This window comes from Pagrus pagrus, assembly GCF_965226575.1.
Source record: "Pagrus pagrus genome assembly, chromosome: 8".
In the NCBI taxonomy this organism is placed as follows: Eukaryota; Metazoa; Chordata; class Actinopteri; order Spariformes; family Sparidae; genus Pagrus; species Pagrus pagrus.
The window spans coordinates 28,422,912-28,441,454 of NC_140192.1; the positions used below are offsets into that span (position 1 = coordinate 28,422,912).

At 41.6% G+C, this 18,543-nt stretch overlaps 1 protein-coding gene across 6 annotated transcripts in view; it reads left to right on the forward strand.

The window, feature by feature from the left end:
- ncor2 (nuclear receptor corepressor 2) overlaps positions 1 to 18,543 on the forward strand; it is a 117,662-nt gene that overhangs the window by 55,848 nt on the left and 43,271 nt on the right. For 3 of the 6 annotated variants that reach the window (XM_084359360.1, XM_084359362.1, XM_084359361.1), the window contains exons 8-18: positions 280 to 332; positions 4,333 to 4,399; positions 5,474 to 5,646; positions 5,861 to 5,954; positions 7,612 to 7,790; positions 8,541 to 8,595; positions 8,692 to 8,790; positions 11,573 to 11,706; positions 13,619 to 13,779; positions 14,456 to 14,539; positions 17,257 to 17,319. In XM_084359360.1, the coding sequence (XP_084215486.1) occupies positions 280 to 332; positions 4,333 to 4,399; positions 5,474 to 5,646; positions 5,861 to 5,954; positions 7,612 to 7,790; positions 8,541 to 8,595; positions 8,692 to 8,790; positions 11,573 to 11,706; positions 13,619 to 13,779; positions 14,456 to 14,539; positions 17,257 to 17,319 (1,162 nt within the window). The remainder of the gene's footprint in view (positions 1 to 279; positions 333 to 4,332; positions 4,400 to 5,473; positions 5,647 to 5,860; positions 5,955 to 7,611; positions 7,791 to 8,540; positions 8,596 to 8,691; positions 8,791 to 11,572; positions 11,707 to 13,618; positions 13,780 to 14,455; positions 14,540 to 17,256; positions 17,320 to 18,543) is intronic. The other 3 variants (XM_084359365.1, XM_084359363.1, XM_084359364.1) reach the window with 1 other exon arrangement.

An 18,543-nucleotide genomic window follows, 5' to 3' on the forward strand; every position in this document is an offset into this window, starting at 1 on the left:
TTACGCTCATGCTAGATTCTATAAAAAGCAGGTTGTCCTCTGTTATCTGTGGAGGACGTTTTTAAGTGAACAGTTCTTTCAGCCTCCGCCAGTTTTCATTCACTCATATCATGATGAACATTTCAGCAGTCACTGAAATTCTACATTTATTTGTGTCAGAATCGTATTGATGAGATGTTGAAGTGAACTCTGTCTTTTGTCCATCGTTAATTTGCTATTTACAGTGTGTTGCAAAGCTCAAAAATAAGATTGATTTATTTGTTCCATTTTGTTTTCCAGCCTCTGTACAATCAGCCTTCTGACACCAAGCAGTACCATGAGAACATCAAAATGTGAGTCTGTCACAACACACTTCCACGTTATTAATGTTTTACATCCAGCCATAGATTCATAGCTCATTTATATTTGATTTTTATATTGTATACTCCTACAACTAACGATTATTTCAGTGTCGATCAATCTAACAAAAATTGTCATGATTAATCGGTTAATCTTAGGTGAAAAGTCTTGTCTTTAAGTTAAGTGTTGTCTTCTAGAGTGTTTTTTCCAACCAACAAAGATTTTACTTTATTATCACGAATGACAAAAAAAATGAAGAAAATCCTTTCTTCCTTTCATTTCCGATGTTGGAACAAGCTAATGTTCATATATGTTTTGATACTTTTTGTTTGAAAAGTGACTTAAACACTTATCAAAATATTCGGGAGATAATTTTCTTTTGATCAACTAATTGATTAATCGACTACATGATTAGTCATTGCAGCTCAAATGTAAAAACAAAAATAATTTGTTGTACATTATATCACCAATTGTAAATATTGCAGGATGTTAAAACCTATCAAAGGGTAAGAGGCCAGAAAAGGTTAAGGTGCCCTGATTTACAGGGAGAAACATGACTTGTTATTGATTGTATTTAGAGGGATTATTTGTTTCTGTACAAATTTAATAACTCTGAGCCAATTTACTTATAGCAGCTATTAAGTCCCATGGTGGTTGTGTATTGCCTTTGTGAGAGAGTCTCAATCACTACTCCTCAGCCCCCCCTCCCCTTGGCAGATCACAAAGAAAGACATTACAGAGGTTATTCTCTATTCCTCAGAATATGACTGCTAGCTATGTTTTGAATTGGGTGGCAAATAAACTGGGGATAGATGTTTATATATTAGTTGTAAGTAAATCTGAGATTTTTTTGAAATAATATATGAGGTAAAATAAGAAAAGTCAGAAAGGGGTAGGAGTATTTGCTTTTATTATGTTGTTTTAATTTTTGTTTTGAAATAAAGTCATTCATTCATTCGTAGCTACTGGATGCTAGCTTTTACCACTACTGAGCTAACAGGATAGATTTTTATATTCCTAGCACATTTAAAAACAAGACTTGGATACAAAAACAGCAATCCTTATTTCCATAGACAGATGTAAAGGCACAGTAAGTCATATTTGATTTCTAGTTGTGTTTTTCTGCAGCTAACAGAGCCTCAAATCGTGTAAGCTCAAACTAAAAAGCTCGAACTAAAAACCCCAAACAAAACAAACAACAAAAACATAGCTATCGATTCTCAAAAATGGTCTAAAAACATTATTGATTTATTGTTTTCCCCTGGATATTATGACATGAAATATTAACAGCAGGATGCATTTCTCAGCATCCAAGGTTGCCTTCGATGAATGATTAATAAATCATGTCAGTTTCATGTTAGTGGATATCTGCAAAAACAGCATCAGAGAGTACACAATTTTGTGTGGCTGCCATGTCTATCAATAGGGCTTATGAGCATCTGTAATCCTTTAAGGACCATAATTCACTTCGGCACATCAAAGGGCTGCAGGAGGGTTATAATGGCTCTTCTCCATCGTTGGCACTGAGGTTTGGGCAGCGTGGCATACCACAAGATGTGTCTGACCTCTTAACCACACACTGCTCTGTCGTCACTCCTTTTGATCCCTGCACCGTTTGATCAGTATTATTGCCTCAAAGGAATTAACTGAAAACTCCTCTCTCCCCCCCGCGTGTGTGTGTGTGTGTGTGTGTGCGTGCGTGCGTTTGCGTGTATGTGTATGTGTGTTATTAAATGCCACTGTGTAGCTTTGACACCGCACAATTGACTCCTTTGTCAGGCTAACCGGTTTGATAACCCTGGCACTCGTCCCTGGTGGGATAGATGAGTACCAATATCTCTGTGGAGTCCATCCCAGTTCATCTCCTGCACACAGAGTGCCTCCACCACTCAGCTGATAATGTTCACCTCTCTGTCGTTATTTAGTTTGAAAAAATCCATAGTATATACTTTGTATTTCCACACATCCTATTAATTTTTTTTGTGTGGGATACCATTGGCAAGCTGAGCCCTCAACCATGTCCTACTCCATACAGTACAGTTGCCGGAGCATATCATGGCCGTCCTTGACAATGCTCGTGTTTCCACCAGCTACACCACTGCACGTTTCAACAGTGTCCCAGAAGTACTCAATGGAGAATACGCACCAAGTCTATGTTTTTGAGGGACGCACACCACAGGTGGACTGCAAGCTGCACAGAGTAGATCGAGCCAGACAGGAAGTCAGACAGCAGAACGGCATGGTGCAGTCTGGTGAATTTTCAATATAAAACACCCTGTGCAGACTCAGGAGTTACAACACAACAAAGTCAGAAATATTGAAAATAAACCCACTTAAAACAGACAAACAACAAAACAATTTAACAATATAAGCTACTCAACCACATTAGAAGCACAAAAATCAGGGAGAAATGACATAATAATCACAATCTGCAAGTCAACAATATCAGGCAGGCATGATGCTCTGCTTCTGAAATGCTGCAGAAGTGATATGAGGCCACACGGAGGACGGAACAGAACGGTTTCGCACATGCCGGGTAACAGAGAGTACCCAGTGGAATCAAGGGGTTAGGATTTTGGAATGACCAGAAAGATGTGGAACCACCCTTGTGGAAGTTCAAAATGAATCAGGAAATAAATATAAGACTGTATTATGAAGCTACACAACTTTTTGAAGTCACTTGTGAGGATTTTTGTGATTATTCTGGTTATGGAAATTCAGGACAGTCAACTTGTCCTGAGTGCTTTTCACCACAATACGTGAAAAAAATCTCCAGTTGTCCCGTCCCTAGTATAAAAGGGACAGTGTTACCTTGGGAAAACACTGTACAATATAAATAAAATGTTACTTTGAAGTCTGAAAAGTTTCATCTCAGTGTGCTTGTACTAATGAAGAACATCTGCCACAAGTGTGTGTGTATAATGAATCTTTCAGCCATCATGTTTTAGTGGTACTGTATTATGCTAAATTACAGTGTTCTCTGATATCTCAGAAATGGCACAGGCTTAGAGCAGGACAAAGGAAACCTTTCGCTGCGGTTCAGGGCTACTAATCTCTCCCTTTGCCATCTGGTGTCCACAGGACAATGCCATCTCTGTCTTTAAAGGGCTTAATCTATCACTTCTGTTTTTGCCATACAGTACCAAGTTAGTTCTCACCCTTTATATACCACGACAAGTGTGGATATCGGCAGTATCTAGCTGGATTTGGCAGTATTTCTCTTTTCTGTTGCAATGGCTTGGCTCAGTATGTGTCTGTTTGTTTGTGTGGGAGGGTTTATGTGGGTTGGAGGTTAAGGCTGTTTAGTTTTAACTTGGGTTTGTTATTGCAGATAACGTGTTTGGGGAATGAAGAATAGGTCATCTTGTGTGTTTATCCCTCTAGACCCTAAATGTTATGCTATCTTCCAATTTTCACAAAACTCATACACACCAGTAGCCCACTTCCTCGCCTGTGACCTGAAGGGCCCTGCGGCTCAGCTGCAGTGACTAATGTAGAATAAGATTACATTAATCAGCGGGGAACGTGACCTTACGACTGACAGATTAAGTGTCAGGAATAAAATTCTGTCTCGCAGCAAAGAAAGAGACAAACTGAGTAGCTGCCTGAGGAGATTACTGGCCCTGACCTTTATTTGAAGCATTGTGGCTGGCTGTTCCCAGACCAGACAAGTTTTATAAGTTTGGCTCACCTCGCTGTCCTTTCTACCCAGAAGCGAGTTTGAGTTTATCGAGCGGTGGCATACAAGGACAGGCATTGTTTGTGTTCAGTGTGTGTATGTGTGTGTGTGTGTGTGTAAGGAGTGTGGTTTTTGTTTGTTTATTGGGTAAAGAGACAGAGCCTAGTGCAGAGGAGAGAAAATGTGCACCAGAGGATCTGGAGAAAATCAAATACTTTGATTTACGATGTGACAAAAGTGATGAAAGCCAAAGCACTGTCTGAAGTAAATGTCGTTACCTTATCCTCCATCCCTCTCTTTCCTCATCCCTTCAGAAACCAGGCAATGAGGAAGAAGCTCATCCTATACTTCAAGAGGAGAAATCATGCTCGTAAGCAGTGGGTAAGTAGAGTTCTCAACAGTTTGGACCCTCTGCTGCGACTAAGCCCATGACTGATGACCAGTGTGAAACTGGGCCAGCTGCTCCTTGAAGTGCGTGGCCACTTTAGGTCGACCGAAGAGGACAAGAGATCTTTTGTCAGCGCTGTGCCCAGGGGAAGTGATTTGCTTTTGAAGAACAACAAAAAGTTCTCTCTCACACTGTCTTCTGAAAGAAAATCCTAGATTCTTTTTTCCACGCTCGTGTTGAATTCACTGTCAGCCAAGTACTTACAATGAGCATTGTACAAGGTTAGCCTGCACTCCTGCCTGCCAGTGATTGAGAGAGGCCGAGCCAAAGAGCATGACTATAAATAAAGCAGGGATCAATGGGGTGAGCTCTGATGCTCAAGCCAGGCGGACGTCTTAAAATCAGTTGGCGTGCCTGGAAGTTGTTATTGCAAATCACATCTACAGTTTTACTATAAAATTTGCATCTATTCACAATTCAGAAATATCACGGGAAAGTATTATTATTATTTTTTTAAATGCTTCCAACCCTACAGATGGTGCCAACAACAACTCTCACACGGCTCTGTATTTATTTTGTATTGCAAGTTTATGTGAGGCCAAAAAGAACAGTTCAAATGCAGCACCTGTATCAAAGCCTGCGAGTTGTGGGCGAGTGTCCAGTCTTCTCTCGCCTTGTGTCTAAGTGGAGGAGGTATCTCCTCATGGGCAAAGAGTGGTTTATGAGCCCACTGAGGGTCGTGTCTCAACCAGGTTTAATGGCCTGCTTTACAACCTGCCTGTGGGGAAGCTAGGAAAACAGTGGGGCTGTCGTCTGCCAGAGTCATAGCTCAAGACCAGACTCCCTTTAGAATACCAATATATCACTTTGACCTCTCATGATGGGACAAAACAAAAATGGAAAGCTAGGGATGATTACTGAAAAATTCATTTTTCATATCAGTGATTGAGTGCTTTGGGGGATGTATTGCTTCATCAGTTTATCAAACGTTGAATGATTGTAGTTCCTGAGACTCAGTGGGTCTGCAGTGGACTGAGATCTCTGTCCATCTGTCTGTGGCTCTTCAGGAACAGAAATTTTGCCAGCGCTATGACCAGCTGATGGAAGCCTGGGAGAAGAAGGTGGAGCGCATCGAAAACAACCCGCGGCGCCGAGCCAAGGAGAGCAAGGTGCGGGAGTACTACGAGAAACAGTTCCCAGAGATACGCAAGCAAAGAGAGCTGCAGGAGCGCATGCAGAGGTGAGATTGTTTCTCCCTTCCGCAGCAGGCATGGGTGATTGTGCCTGTGACAATTAAAAGCACAAGGTTCATTTCTTGAACTGATTCAATCCATTATTTGCCAGGACTGCTGTTACTTACTGTGGATTTGTTTCATTGTGCAGTGCAGGTGGCTCAATTACAGTAATATGTGGGTAGGTTTGATTGACAGGTCTTCTCTATTTTTCCTTTTTAGCCGTGTTGGGCAGCGAGGAGGTGGGCTGGCCTCGTCTGCAGCTCGCAGTGAACATGAGGTCTCAGAGATCATTGATGGAATATCAGAGCATGAGGTAAGCTCTTCTGTTAAAAACGGCTTGCTCTTCTGCAGCTCCTGTTTTCACATTATCACACTGATGGTGGCCAAACATCTGGATTGTCTGATTTTGTTGAGTGGCTGTATTGACTGCCAGGAATGAATTCTCAAGTCTCTGAGGTTGTGGAAATCGACATGCATATGAACATATTTTTTGAAAAGTAGTGTGAAGCAAGGGTGAATTAAATCAATTAAGCAGACCAGATCTTTATAAAATTTTTGGCTTCCCCATACAAAAATGTAAAAACATATACAGACTGATAGTATTTATGACTGAACTTTGAACTATTGGCTGTTTGGCTTGTACTACATGGTGATAGAAATACTACAAAACATAGCCTGCAAGGATCTGACTCGAGCTTTCTTAAATCACTCCAGCATAGTTTGGATTCAGAACCATATGCCACCTAATACTGGCATATAATCCAGCTGTAATACAGATAGTGTGGTATGCTACTGGAATAGCTTTGGTTAGCCTCACATCAAGCACATCAGCACAGCTGCTTTCAACTGAAATGCTCCCAACACTGGTGGTTTTTACTGCCTGTGTCTTTTTTGTAGTCTTCCTTCATTTCTCTCCTCCATCTACAACATGATCAGTCGACACATAGCGTGAGCTGTTGATGCAGTCGTGATTATTGTTCTGTGTACTCGTCCTCTGTATAAAGTCCAGCTGATTAATATAAACTCGGAGGCAGAGTGCAAAATCAAAACCATTAAATAACCTGCAGATTGTAACTGCTTTCAGAAAAGTTTCAGTAGCAAAAGGGTCTAAGAAAGCTTTTTTTCTGAAGCCCTCTCAGGCAAATTATATAAATAAATCTGACTTGTCTTGACCTCAAACACACCCACCGAACTCACACTTTTTGAGATGACAAGGTTCACACTTGGAAAACGTCAAAAGCTCACAGTTCACACATTTTGGCTCCAGTGAAAACCAAATATTCTTGCCCAATTGAGCCTAAATGGTTGAAATATTTTCAATAAAAAAAGATACTGTGTATTTATATAGAACATGCACAAACATTTTGACTGAGCTCACCAGATAAATGTCTTGCTCATCATTGATGTTAAATGTCAGCATATGCAGGAGATTTGCTGTGCTCGAGGTGTAAAAATCCTATAATGTGAGGCAGTCCTCCTGGTGTTAAGGATAATTGGTGCTCTGAGTTGACATTTCTGTGATATCCACTAGTCACACATTAGAGCTGTTCCTCTCGTGTCAGCCAGGTCCTATTAGGCTGAGCAGTGTGTCCGATCAGCTTGTTTTGTCTCATCTACAGAAAGGCTTTCTACCTTCCTGCCTCCTCCAGTTAACACAGTGCCTTGCCGTCACTCCCCTCCCCTCTCCTAGCCCTGATCTCATTTTGAAGATTTTTTTTCTGTTGGGTTGTAAAATGAAGAGTGACAGCAAATACGTCTGTTTTATTGGTCTTTACATTCGGCATGGAACATGCCTTAGTCTGCTGAGCCAACAAGACACCCTGACCTCAACACAGAAGGAATAACCACTTTACGTTTCACAAATGCGTCAATATAATCACTATGTTGTCTGATAGTTTCCCTTTCAAGACCAACCCACTCACTCCAGGATATTGGTTTGTTTGTGTGGCATTTGTGTGTGTGTGTGGCAGAACACAGAGAAGCAGATGCGACAGCTGGCGGTCATCCCTCCAATGCTGTTTGACGCTGAGCAGCAGCGCATCAAGTTCATCAACATGAATGGATTGATGGACGACCCCATGAAGGTGTACAAGGACCGGCAGGTTATGAACATGTGGAGCGAGCAGGAGAAGGACACTTTCAGAGAGAAGTAAGCAAAACATTTCTTTTTTCTTGTTATTTTAATAGAAAAATACTTCCATATATCCTTATTTCCTAGCAGCTGAATTGGGTTTTGTTGGCCAAAAGTACACCTAAATATGACTTTTGATGGTAACAATTTGGCAAAGGGCTTGAAATTTTGTATTCAGATTAAATTTTATGAACAAAATTCAGAAGGTTCATCCCTTTTTTTTGTCCCAGGCTTTTCACATTCAACCCATTACATTTTATTTTTTTACAAATCCCATACAAGATTCCAGCTCCATTTTCATTTTGTAGGCAAAACCTTACAAAATGAAGTATGTCTTCGCTTCATGTGAAATGTGTGTGACCGATAAACGGTCCATCAGTTGTTGTAAGGAAGTGAATCTTCCCCTTTCGTGAGAAACGAGAGGAGGCGTTTCAGGCTGCCAAATCAAATCAAACCCACACAGTAAAATCAGTGACTTTAGTCTACCCACATTCAAACAGAACAGCTTCAGTTCAGTTCTTCTTCTTATAACTGAGTCCAACACTTACAGTAAGTATTTGATCACTGGTGACTGTGTAATATTTTTATGATTATTGCAGGAGATTTGGTGTACTTTTAAGACGCTGGCTCAGTCTTGATCTTTAATTGTCTTTTTCTCACCTCCTCCATCTTTCACTTTGATATTCTGTGATCTACTTCAGCAAATGCCAATGATTTAAAATACTTTCACTTGGAGGTTGTAAGAGTTTCTTTGTTCTGCTCCCACAGGTTCATCCAGCACCCCAAAAACTTTGGTCTGATTGCGTCTTTCCTTGAGAGAAAGGTATCGATTCATATTCTTCTCTTGTTGTGTGATTTTCTGAGATTCAGTCTTTAGTAAATTATTGAAACCTTAAAGAAATACCATTTTTTTGAACAGACGGTGGCAGAGTGTGTGCTCTTTTACTACCTGACCAAGAAGAATGAGAACTATAAGAACATAGTACGGAGGAACTACAGACGCCGAGGAAGAAGCCAGGTATTCTTACCTTTCATTTCAAGTGAATAGTTAAAAAAGATTCTGTACTTTATATCAAGGCCCATTTACATAACACGCTTTGTAGGCCTGAAAAATATCTTTTTTAACCTGCAAAGGTAGAGGTTTCGTTTTGCTATTGCTAGGCAACAAGAAGTCAGCTGCTGTCTGTCACTGAGCTCACTTATCTAGTGACGGGAACTAAAAACTGGATTTCTATTTCAGTCATCATGCTCCAGGCCTGCTGCCATTCTCTGTTCTCAGACAAGTTTGGCAGGAACAACCACCACTAACCTTTCCCCTGTTTTTCTTGTGTACAGTGGATGTTGCATAAGAAACACTTTGATTTTATCCAGTTGGACAGCAGAAGTTGCATTCACATTTTTTCTATGCAGAGTTGAAGTTGTTTTAACGTGCACACAGGGCGCCTTTCAAGGCAAACACAGAGATTTGAGTTGTCAAATATAGCGTTTTTATCGATACATATTGATTGTGAGTATTTGATACAGTTTCAATACTGATTTTCCAAATTATACATACATCGGGACTGCTTGAAAATGTGAAAAGTTTTAATATTTGTGATCATCGCTGTTCGTGTCCCGTATGATATCAAAAGTAAAAAGTTAGACTCCAATCCAAACCATCATCTTTTCCTAAACCTAAAAGGGTAGTTTGTTGCTTAGACCTAACCAAATTGTGACTGAAACTGAAAATATCCTTTTAAATACCTAAAAAAGCAACAATCGATTCACCAAGTCTAAAAGTAGAAAACAAGAACCCCCACCCACACACAGGATACAAACTCCCATTCCATGCATGGAAATCATGTTCAAGATCCATTCACCCAGCACGACTTGCTGTGGATTGTCATTGACCACTTTTATACCATATCACTTTCTAAACGCTTTCCACAGAACTTCTCATAAAACTGCCCAGACAGTCTTACAAGGCAGACTATCACTTTCCATGCATAGAGATGTGAGGTCAAATACACAAATTATGGAAAAACAATGTGTACTCGGAGCACAGGCTGAGACGGTCATTCAACTCGCAGAAGCGTGCACTGCTAGGAAAGGGACAAAAGAAAAGGACAAAGCATGCGTAATATGCTTTTCGCTCCTTAGCTGTGAATAACTGTTCTCTCGGTACCGAGGGTGTGGCTTAATCCTGTGTAAACACACAGCAACCAACATCGGCCCCAGAGGGAAAAGCAGGCAAAAAAACCTGCCGTTTCTCAGTCACGTCGCAACTCCAAACGCTGTCACCCAATCTACTGCTTCCAAACCTGAACCTGGAACCATTGGCAAGGATGCTTGTACTGTAGCTCCCTCAGGGGAGGGAAGCTGGTCCTGCCCTGTGCACTGACACAGTTCCACACACCGGCAAGCACAAAAAGATAGGCTTTGACCCATCTTGGCTGCCAGAGAGGAAATACTCCTCCTGGCTCTACATTACTTAGTCTCTGATCCAGTGCTAGCTGTTAAACCCCATGGTGGCGGACGCTACGGAAACGGCACGTTAATTTACTATTGACCTTTTCCGGTGTGTACAAACATGGTGCCTCCTCATCTCTCCTGAAGAAACCTGCACTCATTACCTGGTGGTTGAGTAGCAGTGAGCACTAATAGCTCACAGTCACAGAGGGAGGTAGTTACAGAGGAGGAACAGAAAGTGCAGTGCTATGTGTCATAATGACTGCTACTGCAAGAGACATTATGTTGTCAATCATTATGTTAGTCAGCTGGTGTTTCCCAAAGCCCAAGATGACATCCGCACGTCTTGTTTTGTCCACGCAAAGATATTCAGTTTACTGTCATAGAAGAGGAGAGAAAATAGTCACATTTAAGAAGCTTGAACAGAAGAATGTTTACTTTTCTTTTGCCAAAACGTTTATTAATTGATCATCAAAATAGTTGGCAGATAATTTAATAGCTGACAACTAATTGTTAAGTGGAATCTAAACCACATTAAAAGTGTGTGTTTTCATGGCAGATAAGAGGTTCTTTTCAGTGTGCTGCTTAGTCAGTATGAAGCAATGTTTAAGGTTTTTGGTGAGACTGCATGTCTGTGCTAATCTGAACTCTAACCCTAAAAGCCCAGACAGGCAGGAAATTGGTGAGGAAGTGGTTCTGGGTGCTTCAAGAGCGCATTTAGGAACTTTCTTATCCTGTTTTGTTTTGCGTATGCAGAAAATGATAAGGGTGTTTCAGGTTTGTAGATGTTTGTACTAACCCTTCTTTACTTTAAACAAGTGAACCCAAATCTTTAGAAATGTCAAATAGGGATCTTTTTTTTTTCATGTTTGTTTTTATATGCTTTTGCAACTTCATGGTGCAGTTTTCTGTGTTATCTCATCAAGACGCCAGCCAGACGTCACGCTGTCAGCAGCTGTGTGCCAAAAGTACATCTAAATCTGAATAATGTCTTGGATTAGAGATGTGCCACAGGAAATGCCTCCTCAGTCGCTGTTTGCTAACAAGCCGAATATGTCTGTGGTTAAAAGAGATCAGCTCTTAATTATAGAAACATTTGGAAGAATCAGCTGAAGTGAAAAAGTCACCTTTATTACTTGTTGACAGTTTGTCCCCCCTTTCCTGGGTCAGTAGATTGATTGTGATCTCAGTGAAATTATTTAGGTGATAATTGCATCCATGTTTATGTTTGTGGGTCCACACAATGAAGTTAACGTGTCTAAATTATGCAGGTTACAGGAGAGATCAAGGTTTTTGTTGGAAGCCTTTCCTCTTTTTAACGCTGTACCTTGCTTCTGTCTCCCTCGTCGCAGCACGGCCAGCAGCAGCAACAACAGCAACAAGTGCACCGGAACAGCCAGGAGGACAAGGAGAAGGAGGAGAAAGAGAAGGAGGGCGAGAGGGATGAAGAAAAAAATGAAGCTGAAGACAAGGAGGATGGAATGAAGTGAGTTACTACTTGTACTTGGTAAACCTTCCAGTCATGAGTCAAAGTATTTCTAACATAAATTTGTGTGCTGCAACCGTGATCTTCTTCACTGATTGGTTAGAAATGCCCACTGGCAGATTGAGAAGAGTGAGACACTGAACCTGTGCAGCAGCAAAAATCTTCTCACTTTCCCATTTCTCCAACACACATTTTTAGAATAGTTCCAGGTCAAGCTTCAGCAAACACAGTAGGAGAAAGTTTTGGTGAGGGGAGCAGGTCTGGAAATCCAATCATTCTGTAACCCTCAAGCTCTCGCTTCCTCACCTCCAGCCAGACTTTCCACCTACGGCAAATCCGAGCATCCATTCGTTCTCCTTATTAAAACAGCTGTTTTCCTGTTTATGCTTCTCCCCTTCCCAACACTGTGCCAAGTTTCATTTTTAAAATCTGTGCTTATTTTGTTAGTCTGGGGTTTTATGGTGGGGAAAATAAGTGCGATTAGCCTAGTTGTCATTTTGAATTGTCAGTGTATTAGAAGGAGAGTGTGTGTGTGTGTGTGTGTGGGTGCAGAGGTTGAGGAGGAGGTGTTTTCAGGCACAGTGCCAGCAAAGGACGCAAAACAGCAGATGGAATATTGCTGCTTTTTGGTGCCTGAAAATTAATAGATGAATCGTCTATGTCTATATTCATGCACTTTATTACGATGTCAGCCGAGGCCGTTCACTACAGTAGCTTGAAGTATGAGCAGGTCATTTTTATTAGCAGTTGTGTCGGGCTATAAGATGATGATGAAGCATTGCCTCCCCGCTAAGAGGCGAGGCCAGGGGGACTCCGTGACTCCCAGCACACCCTGCTGCCCGCCTGTCCCTGGCACAGCTGGCTCGACTATATTTAGGGCGCAACCGGCTCCTCTCAGCAAGATTAATGGAGCTGTGGGAAGATGAATGGAGGTGCAGTGGGTTCAAACTCAGTGGCTGTCTCCTGGCATGCCATTGTGCTGACACTCGATAAATTATCTTTGAGAAAAAAGAAAGTAAAAGCAGTGTCTCTGTGTGCACGATCATATTTGGTCCTCCTAGTTACCTTACCAGGTCCATGGCACTAAAGATGATGCAATATAGAGGGCAAACTAGATGGACAAAAGATTAAATAATCTTTTTGGGATTGCTAGCATGGGAAAGACTGTATTGCTATTATTTATATTGAACTACGCTCGTTAACACATCGCAAAACACACTTCAAACTCGACCACCAAAATAAAACTCAGTCTTTCCACAATCACCTCTCATTTGGTCAAAACTAATTCTCAATCCACAAAGTTAGATGTGAAAATGTTTTGGCTCTACACTGTTTTCACCAGCTGCTGATGTCCGACTCTCTCTCTCTCTCTCTCTCTCTCTCTCTCAGGAAACATTTCAACCCATTGAAAAATAAGCGATTGCTAAGGTTTAGAATATACAAATACAAAGAATCACAAAAAAGCTGAAATTTAGCTCCGAGGGCCAGACTTCAAAAATCCCTTAAAAGGTATTTGGAGTACAGCTATAGGATTTTTCAAGGTTCCACAAATTTCTAAGAAGTTTCAAGATGAATGTTTTCAAGAAAATCACATGAACTTGAAGGCCTCAGTGAGTTAATATTTGGTTGCACTGTTCTGCAGTCTGTGGCCAATATTCATCTAGAGATATCTTCGTTCCCTGATCGTGCACCTTGTCTGTTATCTTCACAGTTATCTTCAGTGCTTGTGTCAGGGGTGTTTTGAACAATCAGTTTTTTGTTAATAACAACTTTACTTTGTCTAAATCGTTAATATGAGTGTCCTACAATGCTGCCTAAAAATGAGGCTGTGTTTTGGGCTTTAACTCAGTGACCTATCATATGTTCACCTTCAAACTGTCTTGCTGACTCTGTGGTCATTTCCCAAACACAGGGATGACACCTCTGGAGAAGATGCCGAGGACAAAGAGCCCACTGTTGCTTTCAAGGGTCGACGCACAGCCAACAGCCAGGGGCGACGCAAGGGCCGCATCACCCGCTCTATGACCAGTGAAGTGGAGGAGACCACCACACCACCACTCAACAATGAGCTTGGTCAGTATCTCTGCACTGCAACAAATTAGTGCCGGTCTGCTCCTCTGGTTAGTTTTGTTTTAACATCAGAAGAAATCCAGTATGCAGCGACAGGCACATTGTAATACTGTAATTGGAGAGGGTGTTGTGGATAGATGGTTAAAGGGACAGTTCATGGCAACCAGGTTAGCTAACCAAGCTAGCTTACGTTACAGCTTAATGTTTACAAACCTCTCATCCATGAGTGGATGATAAGGTTGGCAGTAGATGCACTGATACGAAAATTTTGGCCGATCCAGATAACCGATATTCACATTGCTGTTTTGGCCGTTAACCGATATTTACTGATGTCGATGGGGTCTGTATAAATATTTTCTACAATAATCATATTTTTCACATATTGAAAAACGTGTACACTGTGAATTTGAAAAAGATTTTTTATTTTTTTCAAAACATTTGTAAAAGGGTTAGGGTTAGGTCTGACATAGCTAAAACGAAAATATCAGGAACATTTAATGTGACTATAACTTGACAATATTTATAACAAACACTGTAATCTTAACACATTACCCAACTTAATGCTCTCAAAGTAAATGTACTTCACCCTGAAACAATGTCTGACACTAAAGTCTAGGCCTACTTCATTAGTGGCAGGTTTTTTTTTGACAAAGAGAAGCATTTCTGCTCTCTCGCACAGGATCCTATTTCTCTTTTCATCGACAACATGAGCTGCAGCAGAGAAAAGGCGTTCACTGTCGACCGATGTACATGGAGCTGAGAGGTACTTGCTTGCCGCTTTGGCTAGGGCAGGGAAGCGGGACATGTTACTTTTCCAATACAGCAGTGGACTCTCATGCCTGGGGATGGTGGGTTCACTCAGGTAGCCATGCACCTATAGAAATATATGTGTATAACTATACATGCCAAGCAATTTAGCAGGAATCAGGACATATAATATTATCCTTCTTTTGTTGAACAGGGCTACAGGCCAACCTCAAAAGGGAAATGTAGCAATATTAAAAGAGGTGCTGTAGTTTTTTCATTTAACAAAGTTAATCCATTCATTTTCCCTTTAATAAAAATTACACAAATGACTGAAAATTGAAACTGAAACACTTGATTATTTTAATAAAATACTGGGTCTGATAATACCCCGGTTGGACTTGTCAGGCCCGCCTGCTGTCCCATTGTTGAGTTTTCCTCCTGTATCTCATTAAACATGTCCAGCAGCGACTGTCCACCCCATTCACTTTCTGTACACATCTTCTTTTCTTGTGGCTTTTCAGTGTCAGGTGTATCTCTGGCACTGTTGCTATGCATCATCTTGTCCACTTGCACTACATGTATTGCCTCTTGCTTGATGACTGTGTCAAAATAGCGGTCCAAAATTGTTACAGTGGCTCGGAGAAAGGGCTTCCAAATTGGTTGTTTACAGCTTCCAGTAGTGTGCTCTCTGCTGTGCGGACCCCGCTAGCTGTTTTAGCTGCCCTGCTCAGCAAACGTTTCAGTGCTACAACAGAAGGAATTACATCAGCAGCAGTAGCCAAACGTGAGCTAAACTCTCTTGTTAACTCCACTGGCATGTGTTGAGAGAAGCAGGTAGCTCATGTTCTGCCCCATACACACCAAGTACACACTTCTGATCCAGGCAGTCTTTTCATTATAAAGAATGTGCTATACCATCTGGTTACTTCGTCTTGTTGTAGCATCTTGGTTTTCATGCCCAACTCCCATTAGCCACACAATCCAGATGTTTTGCTGGATTAACACTCCTTTGTTTACTGTGACCTGCAGTATATGAGCCATGCAGCCCAAGCTTTTAATACCACACTTGTCCATTCCCTTCTTCATATTTTGTGCGTTGTCACAACTTGCAACATGCACATTATCGTTCTGTATTTTCCAACAAGTAAACATGCTGTCAAATGCACTAGCTATGGCAGTCCCCGTGTGCGAGCCTGGAAACTCTTGGGCATGCAACACAGCTCTTTTCATTTCAAAGTTATCATCGATCCATTGAGCAGTAAGGCTTAACATTCTAAATATGCGTAGCTACCGTGTCGTGCAAAGCAGGGACGGAGACGTCAGAAAAGTAACGCCGAGTAGCAGGGCTCAATGTGCTCTACCGACTGGTGAAATGAAAATGGTTGGTCGTCCAGGGCAGTCATCTCCATGATTTTCTTTGTGATCGTCTTGGCCTTTGCGCTGTCCCTGCAAGTATTACACACTGCAATTTGCGTGTTCGCAGACATTACTTCACCTTCATCTTCTGCATGTAAATCACTTGCTGCATCGCAAATTCTGTGTGGCCTAAAAAGAAAAAAAAATGATGTAAGAAAAATGACTAACATCGACTGATACCGATATGTTGGCCGATATATCGGGCGTCCCTAGTTGGCAGGTGCTGTTTGTTGGAAAATAAAAGAAGTATGTAGTTTAAACTGTCTTGTTAAACCTTAGTAATATGTGTGATAAACACACACAACATTTGCTATAATGTCATATTCATTATAAGAGAACCTCCTATCAGGCTGATTTGAACAATAGAGGATTAAAGTACAAAAAGTATTTTACTCTGATCACACAAGATTGACTTGTCACCTTTGATCTAGTTGTGGCCTCCTGCCCCCACACCACAAGAGTGCACTGTTGTTCCTTTTGTCTCTATTCACTTATTCACATTCAGTCATGCACCACTTTTTGAGTGAAACTAAATATGAATGGCATGATAACAAATCAAACCAGTGAAAAACTGTCACTGCAGGAGATCTATAGTTTAATTCCAATCTGTTGGCAGGAGACAAAAGTATTATTTAAGGACAAAATACTCAGTTTGTCAGCAGTGTCCCCCTGCTCAGCTCTTTTTTTCCTTGCAGATGGTAAGTCAGCCATGCACACACTAACACTCACTGCAGGCTATCAGCGGTTTTTGATGTCTCAGCAGTTGTGTGTATATGCTGCAGTCGCTCCTGCAGCACAGGTTCAGTTACAGGGAATCCCCAGGTGGCTCAGGCTGTGGGGGCTCTCATCAGCAGCCCCCCTCGCTGCTGTTTGTTCCCCTGCTGGCAGCAGCGCTCACTGCCCCACTGTGCCCTTCACAGGGCCACGTAGAGGACACATAAGCACAGGCTCCTGCCTTGCTGTCTGCCAGGCAGGGCCAGGGTCGGCCTAGCTTACGGCCTGTGCAGGGAAAGAAGCCAGTTGTTATGTCTATAATCATTAACTGACTTCTCTCCTTGTATTTCCTGCTTCCTCCATCTAAAACAAACAGTCCTTGGCGACCCATGCTGCAGTGCCTCACTGGCAAGCAACACAAGTCACCCTGTGCCCCCACCCTCTCATTCTTTTTTCTTCTCTAATTTCTCTCTCTCCTTCCTTTCCTCGTGTCAGTCACTCCCTAACTGACTTTGTGACAACTGCCAGCCCCCACCCCCCCCTACCCCCACCCCCCTCCTCCCGCCTTCTCTGACTTGGTGGTTCTCTTTTTTTTTTTAACAGCCAATCTGGAGATGAATGAGAGCTCTCGCTGGACTGAAGAAGAGATGGAAACTGCCAAAAAAGGTAATAAAGAGTTATCCTTTCTTCTCCCTGTGAAGTGTAACTTCATCGCAGTTGCTGTGCATTATAATAAAGGTGGCAAAGGACAGCGCACAAGTAGCAGCTCGAGCTTTTTTTTTTTAGCATAGACAAGTGATGTGGCTGTGACTTCCTGTTAGTGAGGCAGCAACCACCACGTGCTGTGAGGTTGTGTCTATGAGTGTCAGTGTCAGTCTGTTGCTCTTTGGAGCCGTTTCCTCGTCTCTCTGGGTCAAGGCAGCCTGTCTTTTTATCAAGTAGGCTGTAAAGTCTGTCTCTTATCAACCAGCCTCTGCAGATGAAGCAGTCATTAACCCAGCCTGTTTATTGTCTCTGACTGAAGATTACCCAGAAGTCTGTGGCTGATCCACAGAGGTCACTGACACTGCCCGTTCTCCTGAGCGTATTCGATGGTGTTCGTTGCGTGCAATCTTTGAGTCTTAGTTACGGAGTTAGTAATGAGCCCCCACTCTCAGTGGTTTCTAATGCGTACTACTCTGTGGACAGGGATTTCCCACTGATCTGTCACACCAGATTGACAGTCAAATCTGGTTCTCATCTGTCATAGGTATTAGTGCTGGGTGCAGTTACGTTGATATTTATGAATACCCTCTAATTGTTTGATTCCTCTAATTGATTGTACAAGGAACCCTAACCTGTTGAATTATTAAAAATATTAATGTTTACATTAAGAATTAAATCAAACGATTTCAGAGATTGGTGGTTGATATCTGCATATGGAGAACTGAATTGGGATATTGTTATGATTTTAGCATCTACTTATAAAAATGCTGTAGTGACACAACAAAAAGTAATTACAAATGTAAGCCTCTGTATTTCAACCAAAGAAGATAATTTCTGCTTCTCACTGCCCGTATCGATAAGATAACCAATAATCACACGAGGACAAGAAAGGCTAACATATAGTGAGCAAAGATGGAAGATTTAATAATTTATAGCTCTAATAAGAGTCTTCTTCTTCTCCTTCTTGTCCTCCTTCTTCTTCTTCTTCTTGCCCTTCTTGTCCTTGTCCTTGTCCTCGTCCTCCTTCTTGTCCTCCTTCTTGTCCTTCTTCTTTTTGTCTTTCTTCTCGTCCTTCTCCTCCTTCTTCTTCTTCTTGTCCTTCTTTGTCTTCTTCATCTTCTTCATCTTCTTCTTCTGATGCACTTGTTAAGGCACTTATTATTGTCTCTATTTTACGGCTTGAAT